Below are 23,595 nucleotides of genomic sequence, written 5' to 3'. Positions count from 1 at the left end.
GATGGACGTGAGTTTGAGCAAGCTCCTGGAGTTGGTGATGGACAAGGAGGCCTGGTGTGCTGCAGTCCATGGGGTCGCAAAGAGTCAGACACGACTGGGTGACTGAACTGAGGCAAGAGTCCACCTCTGATGGAATTTGAGCAGACACTCTCTTAGAACAAGACTTCTATAAACGGGAGTTTGCTGTGCCATGCTGTCACCCAGTCGTGTCTTACCCTCTGTGACCCCACGGGCTGTAGACCCCCAGGCTCCTGTCCATGGGACTCTCCAGGCAAGAAGACTGGAGAGGGTTGCCATGCCCTCCTCCAGGGGATCTCCCCAGCCCAGGGATCGGACCCGGTCTCCCTCATTGCAGGTAGATTCTTTACTGAGCCACTAGGGAAGCCTAAGAAAACTGGAGTAGGTAGCCTACCCCTTCTTCAGGGGGTCTTCCTGACCCAGGAAGTCTCCCACACGTCAGGTGGATTCTTTACCAGCTGATCTACGAGGGAAGCCCCAGAGAATTTACTAGCCACTATTAAGCCAAACACCTTACTAATCGAGATGTAGTAAAGTAACTGTTAATGACCTGTCCACTTCTATCTCGTGCATTCATGTAGAAGGATACGAGTGCCAAGTACAGTGAATGTAGCAGTGTTGTGGAATGCTGAGTCAGGGATGGATGCAAGGGGAAAGAGAACCCAGCCCTGCTCTCAGGGGACTGAGGGGCTGCGTGGGGTGGCAAGGGGAAGGGGAGGTTGGTGTGAAGATCAAACATGGCACGAAGACTCCAACTTCCTTTATGAGATTGAAACAGCAACAAAGCCTGTGCCACCTGACAAGTGTTGACTTATCTAGGAACCAAGGTCAAGTGGAATATGGAAGGAATTTAAGGTGGAATATAGACTCTATTTTATAAGCTGTTACTCTCTGCAAATGCACTTCATTAAAAAACAAAAACAAAAAAAAAACACACAAGAGACATCAGATGATCTAAGATCGTCACGATACTGTGATACTTCTCCCCTAATGACACATTCCAATCTCTTATTTAATGGAATACATTTTGACTATTGGGCACTATTTCTTGGTTTGGAGCCCTGTAGCTAACATATCTTCATTTAAGAGATAAAGCATGTAAAAAACTGCTGAGTGTGAAAAACTGTATAAATGTCAGATGTTTGTTTAAAAATACTCAGCTGCACTGAACCAGGGGTTCTCGTAGTATTGTCTATCTGCCAAATTTAATACCGTATCATTTACACTTTACCAAATCACACCAAATATGACACAGAGACAATTTGTTTAAGAAAAGTTTTACTAATGTGTTAATATTTCAGCAAAGTTATTGCAACGGGTTGAAAAGGCAGACAGACACACTATTATAGGCTATTATAAAGTAACAAGTTATACAATTAAAATATTACATAGAACTATGGGATTTACTGAATAACTAACAGACTCATAAAAGAAATTAAATCTGAAAGGTTAAATCCAGTATTAGCACCTACAACATCTCTGAAAGTAAAACTTTTAACTGTTTCATTCTCTCCTAATACATGTCTTATCCTTCTCCCCAAAACAGTGCTCTCAAACCCCAATGGTGAAGGGTATGGGAAGTCCCAATGCTGAGAACATACAGCCAAAAAAAGAACTCCAAACAGTGACTCAGAACTCGACAGTTTTAGCTGGAAATCACTTATCTTACTGAACTTGAACCAACCATACATGTTTCTGTGCACGGAATACTGTATATGATAAAGTCTATGGATCATAAGGACTGCCAGTAGGGATAGTTAAAAATTAGCAATATACAGTATTATTCCTATCAAATTTTTTTTTCTCTTAAGTTACATTTATAACAAAACTATAATTAAAATATTTATTACACTTGCTCATTACACATTCAGGGACACAGCAGGGACATTTGAGTTTGATGGTTTAGCATCCACTTTATTGTGCTTACTTATTTTTATAAGGAACAAGCTACACATACCACATCTTCCCAATGTTCAAGGTGATGCAGTAATAATAGAATTCTAAAAAAAAAAAAAAAAAAACCAAACCTGGAAAATGCATTAAATACTGCTTTAATTAGGAAATTGCTGTAATAAAACAAGTAACATAATACATTATTTTTCCAATGAGCTTCAGTTTGGGAAATTAAACAGCAGAACTAGATCTTTAAGCTTTGAGTCACAGCAAAACTGGTAGTTCTCTGAAATCTGGGCGATGTGTTAGCAAAACCAGACCCAGCCCACCCTTCACCAAAATCCTGGAGAAAAGCATTTCACGAATCTGGGGGGAGTAAGACTGAACATTGGCTAGGAAGTGACTTGCTGAAGCCCGAGGAATGATGAGAATGACTGGTACTGGTGGCAGGTCAGAAATAAACTGTGTGGGGCTGACCAACTGCATATTTTTTAATAGCTTTGAATGAAAAAAGTGAAATGCTTCACCGCGTTTTCTCAGAAACTGATCAAAAGATTGCAGAGTCCTACACGATTTGGAGACACAAAGTGGATGCTGAGCGACTAGAGGTCACTCCAGGTGCGGAATTTTAGAAAGTCAGTCCTTGGAGTGAATGGCACCGTGGCTCTGGCAGCAGATACGAAGGAATGATGCTCTGGAGAGGAGGTAGGGGGGACACTCTGCGGTCGGCCGGTGGACAGGTGAGGGTCCCAGCTGGAGGTGGGATCTGCAGTTACAGAGAGAAGCAAAGGTTTAGAAAGGGGCGCCGACTGACCTCCCAAGAGCAGCTGCTGTGACCGCCCAACGTGTGGCTGCAACTCCATTAACACAGGCTCTGGCTACTGAGATGCCCAGCTCTGTCTCATCTGCCGAAGGGGGTCCACGGCTCAAGGCTCCAGAGATCCAAGCCTGTACGTTTGCATCTCTGACCAGCCATGTCTCGAGAGGCAGCACAGCACAGGGGTGCGTGGCCAATCCAGGCCTGGCTGCCTCCTGTCTACCCGCCGATTTGGGGCCCTGGACAAGTAACTGCAGTCCTCTGGGCCTCAGTGCCCTCGTATGAAAAACAGGGACACTGCCTCGGACCTCAGAGGGTGTTGTGAATGATGCAGGCACACAGCAGGCACCCACAAACCCTGGGTGTTTTTATTATCACTTATTTATCATGATGGATTAGTGCTACATTCTGTTTTTTAAGTAAAGATGATGATCTTAATCCGAAGAGAGAAAACAACCAACAGTTTGTTGAATAATTAAGGTATCAAAAAAATTCAAACTTTTTTAAAAGAAGCAAAATATAACGTTATAACGTTCTTTTTTTTAAATAAAGGCCACCTCCATGATTTGTGTGCTCTTAAGTCATTAATTTTAATTCCCATATAATGCTCCAACCTGCAGACACCACGTACGCTTAAGAAAAATGACAGAACTGAATTCATTATTCTTAAAGAGTTTTCCCCTCTCCTCTAAGACCTCAGCCCACACAGGATCCCGGGTCTGAGGAACACACAGCTCTGAAAACTAAATTACACTGAACGAAAATATTTGCATTCATGAAATTACCACAAGTTCCTAATGTAAATCTCATTTCAAAATTTCACTGTTGTTGAATATTGATAGATTCGTCTCTGGTGTGCAATTGCTCCAAATCCCGCGCCACCTCAGGAAAACAGTGTATTAAAGCAATAAGAGCTGCAAAGTGAGTCATGACAAATGGGTTGTGCCAAGGCGGCGCAGCTGCAACTGATCAAACAGACGGATCCCAGCGGCCCGTCACAACAACCGCACGTGGGGCTCCCGGCTGCTCGTCTGAGAAATACCAGTGTGCAAACCGCACGTGAGAAAGTGTGTGAACAGGTAACACTAAGGGCTCCCAAACAAAGCCTCAGGAAAGAATAAAACCCATGGCAGAGGGTGTCATTATTCAGGTCTGTGGCTTGTAAGAACTCGGGGGACACATTCCCTAGAGCTCAGAGAAGGCAGCTGTGTATTAATAGCATTCAACAAATGGTACAGGGAAGACAGGATGTTATTTTTAAAAGGTATTGGAAAAGAAATGAAGGGGAAAAGCACCTAGAATAATGTGATGGACTCTTTCCTGTCTCCAGGTCTCTGCTGCTGCATGTACTTACACGAAGTATGGTGTAAAGACAAGGTTTTATGGTCAATCAGACTCGGGTTCCTAACCTGGGACTCATTAGATGTGTGACCTGGAGACCATCACTTAATCTCTTCCTATCTTGGTCTGCTTATCTGTAAAGTGGGGGAAATACTGGGCAGGATTCTTGTGAGAACTGGAAACACCGTCTGTGTAACACCTAGCACACAGCCATGCCCTCAAAACAGCGGCGAGCATCATTACTGCTGCCCTGGGAAGGAGCCTGTCTGCTCCGGTTGAATCTGTTTCTGAGCAGCCTCCCATGAGTCCGCTGGGACAGCTGCCTGCGGACTCGGGCAGGACAGCACCACGGTAGAACACCACTGGGAGGTGGGGCGTAGGGTGGGAACGGGCAGAAATCGACAATTTTTTTGGTCACTTAGAAGGTACGGGGGCTTCCAGGTGATTCTTCCTACACGTTCCCACCAGCATTCATCAGTTCGTTGCTCAGTTGTTCAACGTCATTATAAGGATACGTGAGAACATGAACATTCTAAGGAAAATGAACATTTATGGTTCTACCCACTAGAGGTAAGGTTTCTTCTAAAGGGCTATGAAGCCACTTAGATACATGAAATATTTAGAATCTCCCTACTCTGAAATGGTTCTTTGGTTATTAAAGCCATTTGTCATGGCTATAATGACAGGGAAATCTGTCAGGGAAAAAAATGTCAGGGAAATATCTGAACTGATTTTTATGTGTAAGACCCATCTATTAAAATGTCCAGTATAGTTTTGAAATATTAAAATAAGACCCTCTCCCAAAACCCCCAAAACAAAGTAATAACAAAACCAGTCTGAAAACAACAAAGGGGGAAGAAAAAAAATCAGGATTAAACTATCACTTGGGTTAACAGAATTTGGGTTAATGGCACATTTTAAGTATCAAGTCAGTACAAAGAGTATGCCAGTATTTATAATGCAGGTGAGAAAATTTATGCATCCTACAAAATTACAAAAATGGCACATAAATCATACAATTTCATATTTACCTTTAATTCTATGGTTTATCTTCCACTGCTCATGCCTCTGTCTTCATAAATGGTAATTTCAATCTAAACAGCATGGCTGTTAAGAAAACACACTAGAGAACAGAACACAGAAAAAGAGACTATGGCAAGAAGATGGGTATGATCTCTGTGGACTTGTCTTTACTTAATTAAAAAAAAATTTATTTTTTGGCTGCACCTTGCGGCATGTGGGATCTTAGTTCCCTACGTGGGGCTGAACCTGCACCCACTGACTGGAAGCTCGGAGTCCTAACTGTTGGACCGCTAGGGAAGTCCCCTTTGTCTTTACTTATTTTTAATTACCATTTAAATAATTTTAAATTATTACTTAAGTAATTAAAATAATTATTATTTGCCTTACTTGTTTCAAATTATTAAAAATTTCTCCCGCTTAAGTTAAACATGGTGTTTTCCACACCTTGCTGAAAAATTTAAGAAATGTAATTGCTTGTGGTATACCACAGAGCTCCTCTCCAAACATTATTTTTTAAAAGAAAAAAAGAATCTGAAAAAGGACACTTTATTGCAGAACTAAGGGTAGAGGGGGGCTCTTAACTGAGCATCCATAGTGAAGCAATGATGTCAGGGGTTCAAAACACCCTGAAATTGTATGCAAACTTTTTCTTGGGAGAGAGCTCATGATCTCTAAAAGTTTAAGAAACACTGCTACAAGTATAATAAAACTGTTGAAATTATTATCAGCCGGAAGGCCTGGGATTATCTGACCTAGGTTTTTTTAAAAAAAATTTATTTTACCCAGTTTTTTATTTTACTCGTTATCAAGCTAAATTATTATTATTTTTTGTGCAATTTTATTTACCAAATTACCTAAATAAACTGCGTGATTTTCAAAGTCAACTGCCTCTAAAATATGCACAGTTATGTCAAAGGTAATGAAATGATACATCTGGCAGCTGTAACTGATTTCAACGAGTCAGATGAACCCACGGAGCTGCGATTTATTTGGACGCCGAGCTCTCCGCGCACCGAGTTCATGCATTTCAAAGGGGCCTTTGGTGCAGCCTCTGCAGCTGAGACGCATGACTCACCCCACTCCCATTATTACTACAAGATGCTGCACAGCCACCAGGACTAAGGCAGCCCCGACACTCAACACTCCCGAGACCAGCACGGCCTGCGGGAAGGAGTCGTGCTGGAGGGAGAGTGTGCCTTCCGGCAGCAGAGCCCAGGGCAGGTACCGGGACGGAGAGAAATTCTCTCTGGCCAGGGCCGACGGGGCCATCAGATGTTTAGACCTCATGATCTGGACTGAAAAAGATACAACTCGCAGTCCTCTCTCGATGGGATCTGTCAGGAGGAGGCCTTGGGGGGCGTAGATCTTCTCATTCTGCTCCTGGATGTATTTGGAGACTTTCTTCAGGACCTGACCAAAGAGAAACAACACAGCTCTCTTATCAGCTTCATCAGATTTTCCTTGTGAGTTATTCAGCTGAACTTCAAAATATTCAGGCAGTGGAATTAGTTTTCAAAGCAAGACGTGGGTGTTCACGTGGAGGGACAGCTCTGACTCCGTGGCTCATGCCCCGGGTCCCCAACACCGCAACCCCCCCCCGACCCCCCATCCTCCAGTCCTGAGTCCACACAGCCCAAGTCCAAACAGAGATACAGCCACGCGGCTTCCTCCTGCCCCTTCCCTCCGTCCTGGATACGGAGAAATGTGGAGGTGACCACAGACACACACGTTACGTGCCTTCCCCTTCCCTACTCAGGAAATGTGACATGTGACCTCCTCTAATATCAGGGACAGCTTCTGGCTCTCTCTTTCTCCTGGACACTTGAGAGACGCTTCTCGGGACTTCCCTGCAGTCCAGTGCTCAGGACTCGGCGCTCTCACTGCTGAGGGCCCATCTGAATGCCCGATCGGGGAACTCAGATCCCACGAAGTGTAAGGCATGCACACACCCCCCCACACCGCCCCCACGACCAAAGAAAAAGAAAGAAAGAACTGCTTTCTCTGCTGTACATTTTCATCAATTTAAAGTCACAATACAAAGCGGGCCTATAACAAAGGGAGTCCAGTGCATCTAAAACTGAAAAATCCGATTCCTTCATCGAGCACGCTCGTGCTGGCTGCCACGGAGGTTCCGGCGACCAGGGTCTCACGTCGGCTCCTGGCCTGCATGGGAGGCTGCTCCGCAGCCTGCTCTTGTGTCCTAGATGGGAACCTCAATTTATAAGTTTAGCATTAAGGTTGTAAATGTCAAAGCAAATGTAGACAAAAACCAGATAGGATAAAAAGCAACTTCTGGAAATTGCCAAATCTTAAGCTTTATTAAGGGCAATTCTGAGACAGATAACCTAGAAGAAAATAAATCTTAATAGCGATACACAAAATCAAAGAGTCACATGTTTTATTTCAGATTCAAGGTCATTATAATCCTTTGCTGGCTCTAATCTTCAAAGAGGCTTTGATCCAATTCTTTAATTACTGTATGTTTCCTTAAATTCACACTACCAGAATATGATAAAGTCGCAGATAAATGTGATCACAACATAAAGGGAAAAAAAGAACTGTATGAAAATAAAGCTGGAAATGAAGAAATCTGATTTAACTGTGGGTCTATAATGTACCAGGCCAAACCAACATATTAGAATGATAAAATGTAGTTGCTTTGGCATAAACTGATTTAGAATTGAAAACTATGCTGTTTATATAACGGATTTTCTCATTGAAGGACAATAAACAGTCTATTCAGTTTACATCTCTGGGGAATAATACAATCTCATGTTTTACGTTTTTTTAAAAAGAGCATGATTTTATTAAAAGAGCCATCTGCAGGGTTATGAAGTAATGTAAGAATACTATTTCTAAAGAAAAGACTTTTTCACCTGATTTCCTAAAGTATGTATGTCATTCTCCTATTTTCAACTCTCAAAGAATTTGAGCAGTGCCTGTTCTTTATGAGCAAAAAAAAAAAGAAAAAAATCTCAGTCACTCTCCACCAGCATCTGTCAATCATGCTAAAATCATGCTAAAAAGAGGGGAAGCAAGTCACCCATGAAGGTGCCCAACTCAGGATTCTCCCTCTTCTCTCCAACTTCCTTCTGTGTTCACCTGCAGGGCTGGAGACCGGAGAGCCGGGCTCCCCTCGCCCCGTCCATTGACACTGGGGGGACAGTGAGAACCCAGCCGGCATGGCTGGCTTCAAAGAAAGGAGTCCTTCACGCAGCTCTCCTCCCCGCCTCGAGTACAGGTTATTAGCAAAGACACAGCCATCCTTTATTCGATCCAAGCATAACTCTGTTGTGCAAGGCTTTGTTTAAACTTTGGTAACACTCATGGACACTTGGGTTTCAGTTCAGAAAGAAGACAATCAGCTTTCCTTGGATACCAGCTGCAAATCCTCCTACAGCACCGCAGTGAAGACAGCACCGTGCTAACCCAGATGTGTTGTTAGCAACAGAAAACTCACCGACGTGCGTCAACCTGTACCTCACTCCGGACAGGACAGAGCACCGTTCTCGCCCTCAAGGAACTCTGTGTTGACGTTTTATTCATACTTCACTATTTTTAGTAAATCGTTGTTAAAACAAACTATAATACTGAGCAAAATTATCTGTTACCTTCAAACCTGCAATAAAAACCTCAATTTGTATAGTATTTACAAAGCTAAACACTCAGACCTCAGGAAAGGCAATTGTCCTCTTTGAGAATAAGCCTCTTAAAGCCCTCGAGGAAAGATAACCGAGGTGGGGCTGAGTGAGAGGCCCAGAGGCTTAGTGTTTCCAGAAAGCTCTGAGTCCTCTGACTGTGCTCTTTTCAGACCACAGCCCAGGGGCAGCAGGGACGTCTCTGGCGGACGAACGTAGCAACTGCTCCTGAAAGAAGAAGGTTCCACAGGCCCGTCTGTTCCCTGATTATAATGGGCGGCGATGGAGAGGAGTAACACTGAAGCCTTTATCTTCATTGTAAATCAATAAATAGCACATTATAGGGGGGAAAAAAAGCGTGATTGTTCTAGTGGGTTTTAAAAGGCCTATTTACAATCTCAAAAAATTTAACCCACGCGACAAAGTGTAAGTGTCATTATACTTGGCTTACTGTTTGTAGACTGGAAGTTTTAGTGTTTAAAACAATAAAGACTAAATGACTCAATTTTGTCCCTTCATAAAGTAGAAAATAATAGCACAGGAATTCCTGAGGGGCAAACTGGAGAGGGGGAGTGGCTGAGTGCTCTAACATTTTTATCATCTTATCAAAAATACAAATACACATTTACAATGTTTTCTTTTAAAAGTACATGGAGATTATATCTTTATTATGACCATTCCAGTTATGTACTTTGCATGATCTAGTCAATTCATGTCCAAATTTCTAATATAAAATCACATATTTCTAAAATGTGCCATAAATTTGGGTTTCTTGACTGATTTTATTGGGTCTTTATTTGCTTTATAATACTTACTCTGTAAAAGAGACCTTAATTAGACCTGTAAAATAATACCTTATATGTTACTTATGAACTCAAGTCCATTATTTTCTGATGTTGAGAACTGCCTTCCAAAATTAATAATCAAAATAATCAAATAATAATCAAAAAAGATTTTAATTGAGTTGCTAAATGTTTTAGTAAAGAAACTAGCAGCTGCTAAAAAAGATTACTTATACACTTATACACTCAAGGTAAAAAAAAAACCTGTACATGTAAGCGCACACGTATCTGATTAAAACATATATATACACACACACTAACTTGATTTTTAAGTCTATCTTAAGAAAACTTTATTTAGCACCTGCCATATGTAAGGCAATTTATTAATGCAAAGATCCATTACATTTCTTTTTTGGATTTACCTTTTTTGTTTTTTAAACAATGTTGTGTTAATTACTGCTATCCAGCAAAATGACTCAGTTACACATGTACACACGTTCTCTTTCATATTCGGTTCCATGATGGTTTCTTTCCTATGTCTCCTGGTCTGCTTCTGCTAACACCCACCCCCACTCCTTGGCAACCACCAGCCTAAGACCCACTTACAACTGAGAACTCAGATTTGGAGAGATGAACTTGCCCATGACTCAAAACTAGGAAATGACCTGGCTGGCACCCAATTATCAGTTTCTTTTTAAAAGTGATGCCAGAGGCAGGTATCTGTTATCTGTTTTAGCAAAGGCACACACAAAAATAACTTAATTAAAATCTTATCAACAAATTTAAAAACTACAGTGAAATAACAATTCAAGCATGTAATATTTCATGAGGCATGAATAAAACACTCTGGAGGACGTATTTCTGCCTTAAGTTGACGACATTACACGTCTTCGACAGCCACGTGGCATGACTGTCTTATTACCTGCGCGTGCCCAGCCCTCCCCGCCCACCCCCTCCCGTGGTCAGTGGCTCCTCAGCGTGCCCGGCTCCTCCTCCACCACCTCGTCCCCTGGATCCGCTCACCTCCTGCCATCCCTGCCGCTCCCTCCCTGCCCAGGCTCTCCTCCTCTCCTGCTGGACTTTTACGAAGTGTCTCACTCGCACTTTTATACCTTTCTTCCCCAGAGCCAAGAAATCTGTTTAAAGTGAAAATCAGATCCTACCACCCTACTGCCTGAAAAGTTGCAGTGATCCTTCCCTGCCTGGAAATCAAATCTAAGCCTCTCTCCATGGAGCACACACTCCACGGGGCAAGACGCAAGTCTCCTCACCTCTCCCGTCACCTCCGCCCTCCCCTCCTCCGCATGGGGGACCCACGCTCTGCGCATCCTCCTCCGTCCTCCTGAAAGGCCCCAGGCTCCCCATCCTTCACATGGCAGCTAAATGTTAGCACCCCAGAGGCCCTTTCTGACCACCCCATCTAAATTAGTCTCTCTGGTTATGTTCTATCCTAGGGAAGCTTGGTTTTTTTCCAAGGCATTTATCACAACTTACAATTCTGTGGGCTTTGTTTCCTTAGGATCAGTTTTTACCAGACTTATAAATTCCACAACGTCAATAACCATGTGTGCCCATTCGGTTATATCCTCTGCACAGTGCTTAGCACAGAGTAGGTGTTCAACAAATATTAATCGAATGGATCCCACGTCCCTTCACTCACCAAAAGTATCACTAAAGAGAAGCTGCTAAGACAAAACAGACTGAAAGTGGATACGGATCCTTTGTGACTTCTGATGTGGAATGTTAAGCAGGAAAGAACATGTGTGACATGGAGAAGGACATAAACTACCTGTTTAGCTCTTTCAATGTTCACCGGGGGGCTCACACCAGGATGGCAAGGAAGAACACGTTGCCATCACAAGCGGCACGTTCAGCCTACGGCTCAAAATATTGGAGCCGCACCTGTGTCCGCTCTCCACCATGTGGAGTGCAAGACAGTCACGGGGAGATGTCGGCCGGGTGGTGTGATACTTAGCTCCTTAGAGCCTTCCCTTTCTAAACGTGGTCAGATCGGAATGATCTACTAGGGCTCTACTGTGATCAATGTACATCCATTCATTTCACACACAACGAGTGCCTCCTACGCCCAAGGCCTCGTGCTAGGCATCGAGAGGGAGACACTGTCCTTGATCGCAAGAAAAACACACACTTGACGGGCAAGTAAGACAGGAATATAAATGCTACATTCCTTGGCAGAGAGTGCTTAAGTACCAGAAAACAGAGTCCAGTAAAGCGCTGTGGGGACAGAGAGGAGAGAAGGAACCCAACTAGGAGAGCGGATGAAAAGTCAGCTGAAAGGGGGACCGAGGACTGAGGCAATCCGGACATGGGAAGGGCATTTCAGGGGGAGGAAGACTTCTCAGAGGGTGCGCCTGGCTGAAACACAAAGTGAGGATGGGGTGAGAGAGGGCTGGGAGGGGGCTTGAGCAGGCCCCTCACGCCGCAGGAGAGGCACGGCTGTGTTTCACGACACTGCAGCTGTTTGGAAAAGGAAGAGGAAAGAGGAGGAGGAAAGAGGGGAGGCAAGGGGAGGAAAGAGGATCTGAGGCTGTGGTGTTGGTCTGGGAGAGACGTCACAAGGGCATAAATCAGGTGTCATAAAGTTAATGAATGGGAAAACGGAAGACAGCTCGGTCTGACTACTGATACAATTTCCCTCTTCTCGACCCCTACCCGAAGATGCTGGGCAAAAAAGACGGGGTGCCACTGAACAAGTGGGGGGTGTGAGGCTTGACTTTCGGACCCCTGAGTTGAGAAGCCAGTAGCTCTGGCTCCAGCAGACAGTTCAAAGGGAAGACAAGGACTCAGGTGGGAGGAGAAGATGGAGGGTAGAAATTGGGGAAATAAAAACTCAGTACTCTTCTATGTGTCTGGTCGTAGAAGCAACAATAAAATCTGAATTATTATTACTGTAAAAGGCCCTTTAAATTTTATAGCAAGTGTCACCATGTAAACATAACCTGTAACAAACCCATTTTTTTTTAAATGATTGTAAGAGATTGGGAAAACACAGGTAGGCTTACCTTCTCATAGTGAGTTTCCATGCACAAGAAGATGGTGTACGCTGTTAGACAAGCCAGGCAGCCTTCCAGATACGACTGGCCCCCGAGCTTCTCGGCCTCGGCATAAAGGTTATTTAGGGTCCGAACTGTTTCTTCAAATTGCTGCCGATCAATCTGTAGAGAGAAAAGAATTTTAACATAAGTTTTGGAAAAAAAAAAGATGAACACCTCATTCCTGCTTTCGATCCCTAATTAGGTCACTGTTTTGTCAACATTCTTATCTGTCGGCAAACAAACTTTTAGGTGATTAAATCTGGATCTAAGTTGCTGAAACTGGTTAGTGTTTGTTTAGTTTCATCCTTCTTTTGGACGCTGTGCTATGTCCAGGCTGAAAAGGGTGTCTCCCGATCCTCTGTGCTGAATCACAAGTAACTTAATTAAATAACACAGTCCTTCCGGCCCTCCATTCTCCCACGCTCACATTTACAGAGCTCGTAGCATCGGGCATCTCCACAGGCCTTGGAGAAAGATGAGCAAGGCACTGACTCGTCCTCACGGCATTTAGTCATGAGCCTAACAGACACGGAACAGTGGAAACACAAGAAGCCAACAGAACGCTGGGACTGAGGCGTGCGTGAAGTACGTGGGGGCACCCGAGGAGGGGCGGCACGCTCCCCTTACCTGGAAAGGGCAGGTGATCTTAAATCGTGGTCCCTAAATGCCAAAAAGGGGAGTAAGGACACTCTCAGCAGATCAAAAGGGGCAAACTCGGTATGATCTCCCATCTCTTTTACAGTAACTACTTGGTTACTAAGAGCTCGCGCTGGAAAAGGCAAAATCTCCCACTACCGCAGGGCTCTTCTCACCAAGGACGCCTATGACCTTTCTCTAGTCCATGACGCCATCACCTAACACGTGTACTAACACGACTGTCATATCTCCTTTTCTCTGATCACCTACTTTCACTTTCTTCTTCCACTATCCCTTTCCTTTCTTCTTTTAACAGTACTTTGTCTATTTCAAACCTCCATAGGAATTTCAGGGCCCATGGTAGAGCATTTCACCCAATTCTATCATTCTCGGTAGGTAACAAAGCCCAACTTATCTGTCCTTATCCTCAGCCTGCTCTCACACAGTATCCCCCTTATTCCTAAAACTAATACCCACTTATATATTAATTCTTTCCTTTATGCAGGCTTTACATAGAAGCAGACTCAGAAACTCCAAAAACCTTAACATACACTTTGAGACAGAACATTTCCGAATTTCCAAAACATTTCCAAAATTATGCTCCAAGAACATAATTCTTTGTTAACAGATGATCAACCTTAAGCTATTAAAAAACCTTTAGGTAAGAGGCAGCTGCCTTGTCCTTCATGTGGAAAATGGTGAAGATTCAATGAGCCAAACACATGAAAATCTTAAAGTGGTGGTGACTCAACCTGCCTTTTAAAAGGAGCTACTTTAAATCTCCCAGAACAGGAGTGTTTCCGACGAGGGCTGGGTGGGTGTGGACAGAGCTGGGAGCCAGGGCCACCACTTGAAGATGTGCCGTGTCACTAATGGTCACCTAGGCAACCTGTCACCATTCCCAGGACACAGTCTTAGGGGAGAACTGCTCAGTGAACAAGTGTTGATGGTAAATTGTTATCTCCACCTGGTTCTCCCAAAGTTAATGTCTTCTGTTTGCTCATCAGTAAAACCATGAAAGTCCAAACAATTTCAAACGCTCGCACTTGATTTATCTACAATGTTATGATCTGAAAAAGAAACTTCTCTGAATTATTTATGTTTCTTTGGATAGAAATTAAAAACTAGGTGATCCAACCCAGAAACTTTTTTTTTTTTCCGCCACACCAGGTGGTCTGTGTGATCTCAGTTTCCCGACCAGGGACTAAACCTGCGCCCCCTGCCTTGGAAGCGCTGAGTCTTAACCACCAGACGGCCAGGCAAGTCCCCAGCCCAGAAACATTTGATTTCTTTCCAATCTAGAATTACAGATCCTACCAGAAACACTAATTCTTAAAAGTTATTCCACGACTGCAATGCTTTACAGGATGGAGGCAAATCATAAACCATTTTTAAAAAAACTTAAAAATCCAAGGTGAAGATTTTTTTTAAGTTTAATTTAAAAACAAACAAACAAAAAAAAAGGTGGGAGTTCCCTGGCAGTCCAGTGGTTAGGTTTTGGCACTTTCACTGCCGAGGGCCTGGGTTCAATCCCTGGTTGGGGAACTAAGATCCTGTATGCTGTGCAGCGTAGCCCCCCAAAAGAGGCTAAAAAAGAAAGTTAAGAGTTTCTTGGAAAGGTTTAAAAAAAGCATGAGAAGCAGCAGTAAAGGCGAGGACACACAACATGAAGGGCTCTGCAGGGCAGCCCGGCCTTGCTCACACGCCCTGCTGGCTCCACGAAGCACGGCCGTCAGCGGCCCCTCTGGGTACCTGGACACCGACACAGCAGCTATACCGGCATCTGGAGGTTTGTCCAGTTGGAGCTATCTGGACCAATAAACAGTGGAAGTCTGAATGGAAATAGGAGTCAGGCTCGTCTCCCCAGAATTTTTGTTTCGTATTGAACTATCTGCTGAAAGCAACAGGCTGAAGCTTATCAAAGGTAACAAGTCAGAGGTGATTTCTACTGACCGGCTGTAGAGACATAGTTTTAAAGGGATGCAGGGAACAAATGCCTCAATGATAGCTCACTCACTTCTCTTTCTGCCCACACCAAGGGTTCCTAAGATGTCTGTATGCTGGCTAAAGTTAAGAATCGAGCTTTCCTTTAATGAAATGTGGCGACAAAGCGCTTACACATCAAAGTATTACGTTCTCAGAGGCAGTGAGAAAGTAAACTTGTTAACACACAGAACTTGTTCTTACTCCCAAATTAAAGGGTACAAATGTGTGTGTTTAATGCTTTAAAGTCATACAAAACAGCTGTATGTTTATTTCTCTCTCTATTACATTGCCAAGTACGACGTTCTCACCAAGGGAGACGCAGCCTCAGTGGCAGCCCAATCAGCACAATTTCTAGGTTAAGCAGTAGAGAAACAAAGAAAGAAACCTTTCAATTTTCCATCAAACAAAGCAAGGAAAATTTAAACCTGTAATTTAAATTTAATCTCAACACACTTAAAAAAAAAAAAAAAAATCAAAGCTTCCCCAAACAGTTTAAAGTATAAGCTAGTGTTTTAACCCAAACATTTAAAAAGAAAAAAAAAAATTTCAAGGGTAGCTCAGCTGATAAAGAATCTGTCTGGAACGCAGGAGATCTTGGTTCAATTCCTGGGTCGGGAAGATGCCCTGGAGAAGGGATAAGCTACCCACTCCAGTATTCTTGGGATTCCCTGGTGGCTCAGATGGTAAAGAATCTGCCTGCAATGTGGGAGACCTGGGTTTGCTTCTTGGGTTGGGAAGATCCCCTGGAGAAGGACATGGCAACCCACTCTAGTATTCTTGCCTGGAGAATCTCCATGGACAGAGGAGCCTGGCGGGCTATATTCCATGGGGTTGCAAAGAGTCTGACATGACTGAGCGACTAAGCGCGCACACACACAGTACTCAGAACATAAAATAAAGGCTCCACCACACACAGAGTTGAAGGCTCAAGTCTGATTCTGCATAAATAGACTTGGCTCAATTATGAGCTGGAAGTTTGACTTTTAAATCCTTTAAACAAAGCATCAAGTGACATCCAAACAAGTGTGGGGTGAAAGAGTTGTTTACATTCTGATCTGAAAGCACATAAACAGTATTAAGTCAGAGTTTCCCTAAGAGACTTAAAAGTGAAACATTTGATCTATTTCATATAAGTACTAAAAAGGCCTGTTAACTGTAATGCTAAATTATTTAAAAAACCACATTCAGTAGCTCTAGCCAACAGGCAACTTGCTCAATTTCTATCTTCTCAAACCACCACAGAGGTGTCCAGCTAGTGTCAGGCTGAGTTATCTCGTAATGTGGCGACAACAAACTGCAACAATTACAGGGCATGTCACAAACAAACTAATCTACAAATCATCTTTATAAGGTGTGCTGGGTCCTTAATTTGCATTTAAAGAAACATACTTGGGCCACTAACCTGCTGAGGGTTCTAAGTCAAGCCAAAGCACACAGTCATTGATCTCTGTTGATCTTCCCACCTTGGCAGTCAGGTAGAACGACCTACCCCCCCACAAACTAATTTTAAGTGACTGCTGCACATTGCTCTAGGATATGCTCATCGACACCTGCCTACTCCACAGCCAGCACTTCACAGCTCCACACCCATGCCCAATCACCCCTGACTCCCTCACCCTCTTGTCAAAGAGGAAAGAACCACAAAATCTGCTCCCATCTAACCAGAAGCTGACCTCTGAGCAGGAAACAACAGTCAGGTTCAGGTTACAAACCTCAAGACCAGTCTGTCTTTGGGTGTGTGAACACACCTAGGCACAAGAAAACACATACATAGGCTCACTTCGCTGCACCTTTACAGTGAGATCCAATGACCATTATTATTCTTTTTACTAAGTCTGAAAAAAGGGGAAACACCCCTTCCTGAGCGCAAGACCGCCCAAAGGACCCACATTCTGATGACAGTTCTGACCCACAGGCCAACAAAAGTCGGCTCCCAGCGATAATCAGCAGGAGGAACCAGCTGAGGGCCTCGTTCTGAGATTATTTCCCTGCCCAGACCCATGCACTGCTCTGGTTTTCAAGGTTCAGAGAAGGCCTGTCTGCGCTGCCCAGCACAGCACCGAATAATAAACCAGCACAAGCGGCGGGATGCCCGTCACTCGGATGGTGATCTCCTTTGAGTGGTGAGGTTGGAGAAGGCAGCTTACACAACACGCGGAGGTGGGTGGCCGGGAGGGTCAGGAATCAAGCGCCTCATCACCGAGGTCAGTAACCCGGGATGGGGTGGGGTGGACGGCGGCGTACCGATTCCGGCCCAGGCCATCATCAGGTCACCCGGCCCGGCGGCTTGGCCTCATTCCTCCTGCTCCCGACACCGGGTCTTGCTTACCAGCCCCCTCCTGGCCCAGCCCTGGCCCAGGCCCCTGCTGTGCCCGGCCCCTCCCGGACCCGCACCCCACCGTCGCCCTGGCCCCAGAGCAGGTGCGGGGAGCTCGGCTGCGTACCCGGTTCTCCAGCTCCGCGGGGAACTTGGTCTGGAACTGGCAGCGGGTGCCACTGCTGTAGTCTCGCTGAATGAAGACCTTCCCGGACACCGGCGCCTGCTGCGGCCTCATGGCGAGGACAGGACGGGCCGCGCTGCGGGTTCGGGGGACACCAACCACGGTCATACCCCCGGCCTGGACCCAGGACCACGGCCCGCCAGCCCCGCAGACCCACCCAGCGCCCAGAGCGGCCCAAGACCCCCCGGCCCCACTCCCCTTCACCCATGCTGGAACCACGGCCCTTCAGCTCCCTCCCCGGCCCAGGCCCCGCGCCCCCCCACAGCCCGGTTCGGCCCGGGAAACACGAACCCGCCTCCTCTGCCCTCCAGCTGCTGTCGCAACGCCTACGCCGCCACTTACGTCCTGCCGCAAAAGGCCTCTTTTCCACCCCACCCCTCCCCGCCCCTCTGCTCGAACACCTACCTCAAGTCTAGGACCCACCCTCTCCTCCGGCCGTAAAGCGATCCTGTCGAGACTGCGCGCTACCGTGCGGGGACGCGCTGTGGGCGGGGCCCGGGCGGACTCCGCCCCCCGCCCTGCCCGTAGGAGTCCGGCTGGAAGGAAGAGGCCGGGCGGGGCTGCGGGGCGGGAGCCGGGGCGGGGTCTCAGGCCCGGGGGGGTGGGACTGCGGGCCCGGGGGGGCGGGGCCGCAGGATCCGCCGGGCCTGGCGGCGGGGAGAACGGTGCAGACTGAACTCCCCAGAGGGTTCTTGGCCTGTAGGCTGGGGATTTCTGCCCTGTGTCATTTCCCTGCTGTGTCATTTTCTCGTTCGTCGTGCGGACAGAGTTTCTAATCACTGACTGTAAGGTTTTATTTTCGCTTTTGATTGGAGCTCTCAGTTTACACGTACAAAACAAACCGCTCACACGCATCCCTCCTCCAGCTTTCCTGGAGGTGTTGTCTTTTCCTTCCACCCCAAAGATTTTCATCCAGCACCCCAGCCTCCACCCCTCACGTGACCTGAAAGGCTTGTGTGGGCTCTTGGCGCCCTCCCCAAGCTCAGCATACCTTTGCAAGGCAGCCACAGAAGGCCCTGGTGTGTCTGGCTGATACACTATTCCACCTTATCCTCTGTTTTGCTTTCCCAGGTTTCAATTACCACCTCTCCCTCCAGTCATCTTCAATCTGAAAAGATGAAATGGAAGTTTCCAGAAATAAACAATTCATGTTTTAAATTGTGTGCCTATTTTGAGTCAGTTCAGTTCAATCGATCAGTCCTGTCCGACTCTTTGCGACCCCACGGACTGCAGCACGCCAGGCTTCCCTGTCCATCACCAACTCTCAGAGCTTGTTCACATTCATGTCCATCAAGTTGGAGATGTCATCCAACCATCTCATCCTCTGTCATCCCCTTCTCCTCCTGCCCTCAATCTTTCCCAGCATCAGGGTCTGTTCCAATGAGTCAGTTCTTCACATCAGGTGGCTAAAGTATTGGAGTTTCAGCTTCAGCATCAGTCCTTTCAATGAATATTCAGGATTGATTTCCTTTAGGACAGACTGGTTGGATCTCCTTGCAGTCCAAGGGACTTTCAAGAGTCTCCTCCAACATCACAGTTCAAAAGCATCAATTCTTTGGCGCTCAGCTTTCTTTATGGTCCAACTCTCACATCCGTACATGACTACTGGAAAAACCATAGCTTTGACTAGACAGATCTTAGTTAGCAAAGTGATGTCTCTGCTTTTTAATATGCTGTCTAGGTTGGTCATAGTTTTTCTTCCAAGGAGCAAGCATCTTTTAATTTCATGGCTGCAATCACCATCTGCAGTGAGTTTGGAGCCCCCCGAAATAAGGTCTCTCACTGTTTCCATCTATTTGCCACGAGGTGATGGGACCAGATGCTGTGATCTTAGTTTTCTGAATGTTGAGTTTTAAGCCGACTTTTTCACTCTCTGCTTTCACTTTCATCAAGAGGCTCTTTAGTTCTTCTTTGCTTTCTGCCATAAGGGTGGTGTCATTTGCATATCTGAGGCTATTGATATTTCTCCTGGCAGTCTTGATTCCAGCTTGTGCTTTGTCCAGCCTGGCATTTCTCATTATATACTCTGCATAGAAGTTAAATAAGCAGGCTGACAATATACAGCCTTGATGTACTCCTTTCCCTATTTACTGTGATGAAATCTCTTGCTGTTGGCTCTATCTCTTTGGGATTTCCCAATCATCCACCTCAGCCACTGACATCCAGTCACTCACACAATCATGATCCAGGGTTACCTGAAACAGACGATCCTCTGACCTAGTGTCAGAAGTTAATACAGCCTAAGGCTATATCACAATGCCAAGTCATTCATCTCACTTCCTCTCCTCACAAAGTTACTTTATCATCTCGCATCATCATAAGAGAAGGGTGAATACAGTACAATAAGATATTCTGAGAGACCACATTCACTTAGTTTTCATTACAATATACTATCATTGTTCTATTATTATTAGCTGGGGCTTCTCCGGTGGCTCAGACGGTAAAGATTCTGCCTGTAGTGCGGGAGACCCAGGTTCAATTCCTAGGTCAGGAAGATCCCCTAGAGAAGGGAATGGCAACCCACTCCAGTATTCTTGCCTGGAGAAGCTCACGGACAGAGGAGTCTAGTGGGCTCTGGGCTCACAGAGACTGGATACGCGGACACGACTGAGTGTTGAACACTTTCACTTTCATTATTATTAGTCATTGTTGTTAATCTCTTATTGAGCCTAATTTAAAAACTAAACTATATCATAGGTATGTGTGTGTAGGAAAAAACAGTATATGTGGGGTCTGGTACTATCTTCAGTTTCAAATATCCACAGAGGGTCTTGGAATGGATCCCCTTGGGTAAGGGGGACCACTGTATAACTTGTTAGTACCACTCTCTGATACTATCTAATATATATTTAAATATTTCTCCTATTGTATTTTAAAAACAGCTTTCAGTTCAGTCGCTCAGTTGTATCTGACTCTTAAAGATCCCAGGGACTGTAGCATGCCAGGCCACCCTGTCCATCACCAACTCCCAAAGTTTACTCAAATTCATGTCCATCCAGTCGGTGATGCCAGTCAACCATCTCAGCCTCTGTTGTCCCCTTCTTCCCTTCTCCGCTTGCCTTCAATCTTTCCCAGCATCAGGGTCTTTTCCAACGAGTCAGTTCTTTGCATCAGGTGGCCAAAGTATTGGAGTTTCAGCTTCAGCATCAGTCCTTCCAATGAATATTCAGGACTGATTTCCTTTAGGATGGACTGGTTGGATCTCCTTGCAGTCTAAGGGACTCTCAAGAGACTTCTTAACACCACAGTTCAAAATCATCAATTCTTATGTGCTCAGCTTTCTTTACGGTCCAACTCTCACATCCATACATGACTGCTGGAAAAACCATAGCCTTGACTAGACAGACCTTTGTTGGTAAAGTAATGTCTCTGCTTTTTAATATACTGTCTAGGTTGGTCATAACTTTTCTCCCAAGTTAGGGAAGAATAAATATCATACAATAAACTGGAGGTATCTAAAGTAGACAAATTGAAAAGTTCTAACTTACCAACTGTGTATACAGCTGTGAAACCATTGCCTTAATCAAGATAGAGAACATTCATTGATTTCAAAAGGTTCCCAGAGTTCCTTTGTGATCCCTCCTTCCGGCCCCTCCCCAGTCTCTTTCCCCAGGCAGTGATCTGGTCCCTCAGTTCAGGAGTCCCAAACCCCCTGTTAAGAACCAGTCTGCACAGCAGGAGGTGAGCTTCATCTGCCGCTCCCCATCACTGGCATTACTGCCTGAATCATCTGCCCCCACTCCAGTCCATGGAAAAATTGTCTTCCGTGAAACCGGTCCCTGGTGCCAAAAAGGTTGGGGGCCGCAGCCTGAGTCTGCATTTTCTTGAATTTCATATGAAATGAATCCTATAGTCTGTACTTACACTAATTATTCTGTAATTCACCTGTTGTGTTGTCAAGAATTCATTCCTCTTTGTTGCTGGATCACATTCCATTGTAAGGATGCATTGTATGGATAGCTTGTTATTCATTCTTCTGTTGATAGGCATTTGAGTCACTTCCTGTTTTTGGCTATTACATGTGAAGCTGCTGTTGGACATTCTTCTGCAAGTCTTTTTTTTTTTTTTTTATCTTTCTTGATTTTATTTTATTTATTTATTTTTTAATTTATTTTTTTTATTATTATTTTTTTTTCCAGTGGGTTTTGTCATACATTGATATGAATCAGCCATGGATTTACATGTATTCCCAATCCCGATCCCCCCTCCCACCTCCCTCTCCACCCGATTCCTCTGGGTCTTCCCAGTGCACCAGGCCGGAGCACTTGTCTCATGCATCCCACCTGGGCTGGTGATCTGTTTCACCATAGATAGTATACATGCTGTTCTTTTGAAATATCCCACCCTCACATTCTCCCACAAAGTTCAAAAGTCTGTTCTGTATTTCTGTGTCTCTTTTTCTGTTTTGCATATAGGGTTATCGTTATCACCTTTCTAAATTCCATATATATGTGTTAGTATGCTGTAATGTTCTTTATCTTTCTGGCTTACTTCACTCTGTATAATGGGCTCCAGCTTCATCCATCTCATTAGGACTGGTTCAAATGAATTCTTTTTAATGGCTGAGTAATATTCCATGGTGTATATGTACCACAGCTTCCTTATCCATTCATCTGCTGATGGGCATCTAGGTTGCTTCTGCAAGTCTTTGTATAGATGTATGTTTTCATTTCTCTTGGGTAAATACCTAGGAGTAGAACATCTGGATCGTGGATAAGTATATGTTTAACTTTTCAGGAACCTGCCAAACTGTTATCCAAAGTTGGTTGTATTGTTTTACATCCCTACCAGCAGAGGATGAGAGTTCCAGTTTCTCCACATCCTTGCCAACACTTGGGTTGTGGTATCTCCTTGTGGTTATAACTTTAGTTTTTCTCTGACTAATGATTCTGAACATTTTTTCATGTATTTATTTGCCATCCATACATCTTTTTTGATGATGTATCTGTTCAGATCTTTTGCCATTCTTTATTTGTGGCTGTTTTCCTATTATTGAGTTTTGAGAGTTATTTATATATTTTAGAGAAAACTCTTACATCACACATACAGTTTGCAGTCATTTTTCCCGTATTCTGTGGCTTGCCTTTCTAGTGTCTTAACACACCCATGGATTTAGGGGGATTAGGCTGTGGACATCCCAACGAGGGCACTATTCTGCCTACCACAGGTATGGAATGAAGTTCATTTTTTTCTTACATATGGCTATCTAATTGTTCTAGTACCAGTCTGTGGAAAGACTCTCCTTTCTCTCCTTCCTCCACTGCATTGCCTTTGTGTTTTTTCAAATATTGTATATTAACATATATATGTGGAATCTGGGAAAATGGTACTGATGAGCCTATACGCAGGGCAGGAATAGAGACACAGATGTGGAGAACAGACTTGTGGACACAGCGTGGGAAGGAGAGGGTAGGATGAGTTGAGAGAGTAGCACTGAAACATACACACTGCCGCATGTGAAACAGAGAGCTATGGGAAGTTTCTATATAACACAGGGAGCCCAACCCACTCTTCGACAACCTAGAGGGGTGGGATGGGGTGGAGGCTGGAGGAGAGGTTCAAGAGGGAGGGGACATGTGTATATTTATGACTGATTTGTGTGGTTGTATGGCAGAAGCCAATGCAACTTTGTAAAGCAACTGTCCTCCAATTAAAAACAAATCAGTTGTGTGTGTGCTTGTGTGGTACTAGAGTTTGTATTCTCTTCCAGCATCTGATCTTGTCGTACATTAAATGGCTATCAGTGTTTGTCTATGAAGTTAATGCTTTCTTACTGACTCAGTAAGATCTCTTGGGAGTTGCTTTCCTACACACTCAATATTTATAGTTGGGAACACCCTAAAACAGGCAAAACAGTCTCCACCTTCAAACCTCAGTTTAGTGGAGTAAGCAAAGAAAACAATT

At 44.6% G+C, this 23,595-nt stretch overlaps 1 protein-coding gene across 4 annotated transcripts; it reads right to left on the bottom strand.

The window, feature by feature from the left end:
- Positions 1–1,279: 1,279 nt before the first annotated feature.
- On the bottom strand, positions 1,280–18,199 carry GOLGA7 (golgin A7). Of its 4 annotated transcripts, none has more exons than XM_043893261.1 (6): positions 18,097–18,199; positions 17,635–17,767; positions 12,536–12,688; positions 6,401–6,502; positions 5,101–5,163; positions 1,280–2,677 (listed from the first exon to the last, which is right to left on the bottom strand). In XM_043893261.1, exons 2-5 carry the CDS (start codon positions 17,743–17,745, stop codon positions 5,116–5,118), a joined length of 414 nt encoding a protein of 137 aa, XP_043749196.1. In that variant the 5' UTR covers positions 17,746–17,767; positions 18,097–18,199; the 3' UTR covers positions 1,280–2,677; positions 5,101–5,115. The 4 variants fall into 4 exon arrangements, with proteins under 4 accessions (XP_043749196.1, XP_043749197.1, XP_043749195.1 ...); XM_043893262.1 differs by lacking the exon at positions 18,097–18,199 and adding an exon at positions 17,983–18,061; XM_043893260.1 differs by lacking the exon at positions 18,097–18,199 and having other exon boundaries at positions 5,101–5,168; positions 17,635–17,941.
- Positions 18,200–23,595: the final 5,396 nt, after the last annotated feature.

This window comes from Cervus elaphus, chromosome 32, assembly GCF_910594005.1.
Source record: "Cervus elaphus chromosome 32, mCerEla1.1, whole genome shotgun sequence".
Lineage (NCBI taxonomy): Eukaryota > Metazoa > Chordata > Mammalia > Artiodactyla > Cervidae > Cervus > Cervus elaphus.
The sequence above is the reverse complement of the archived record's forward strand: the minus strand, read 5'-3'. Positions and strand labels throughout refer to the sequence as shown.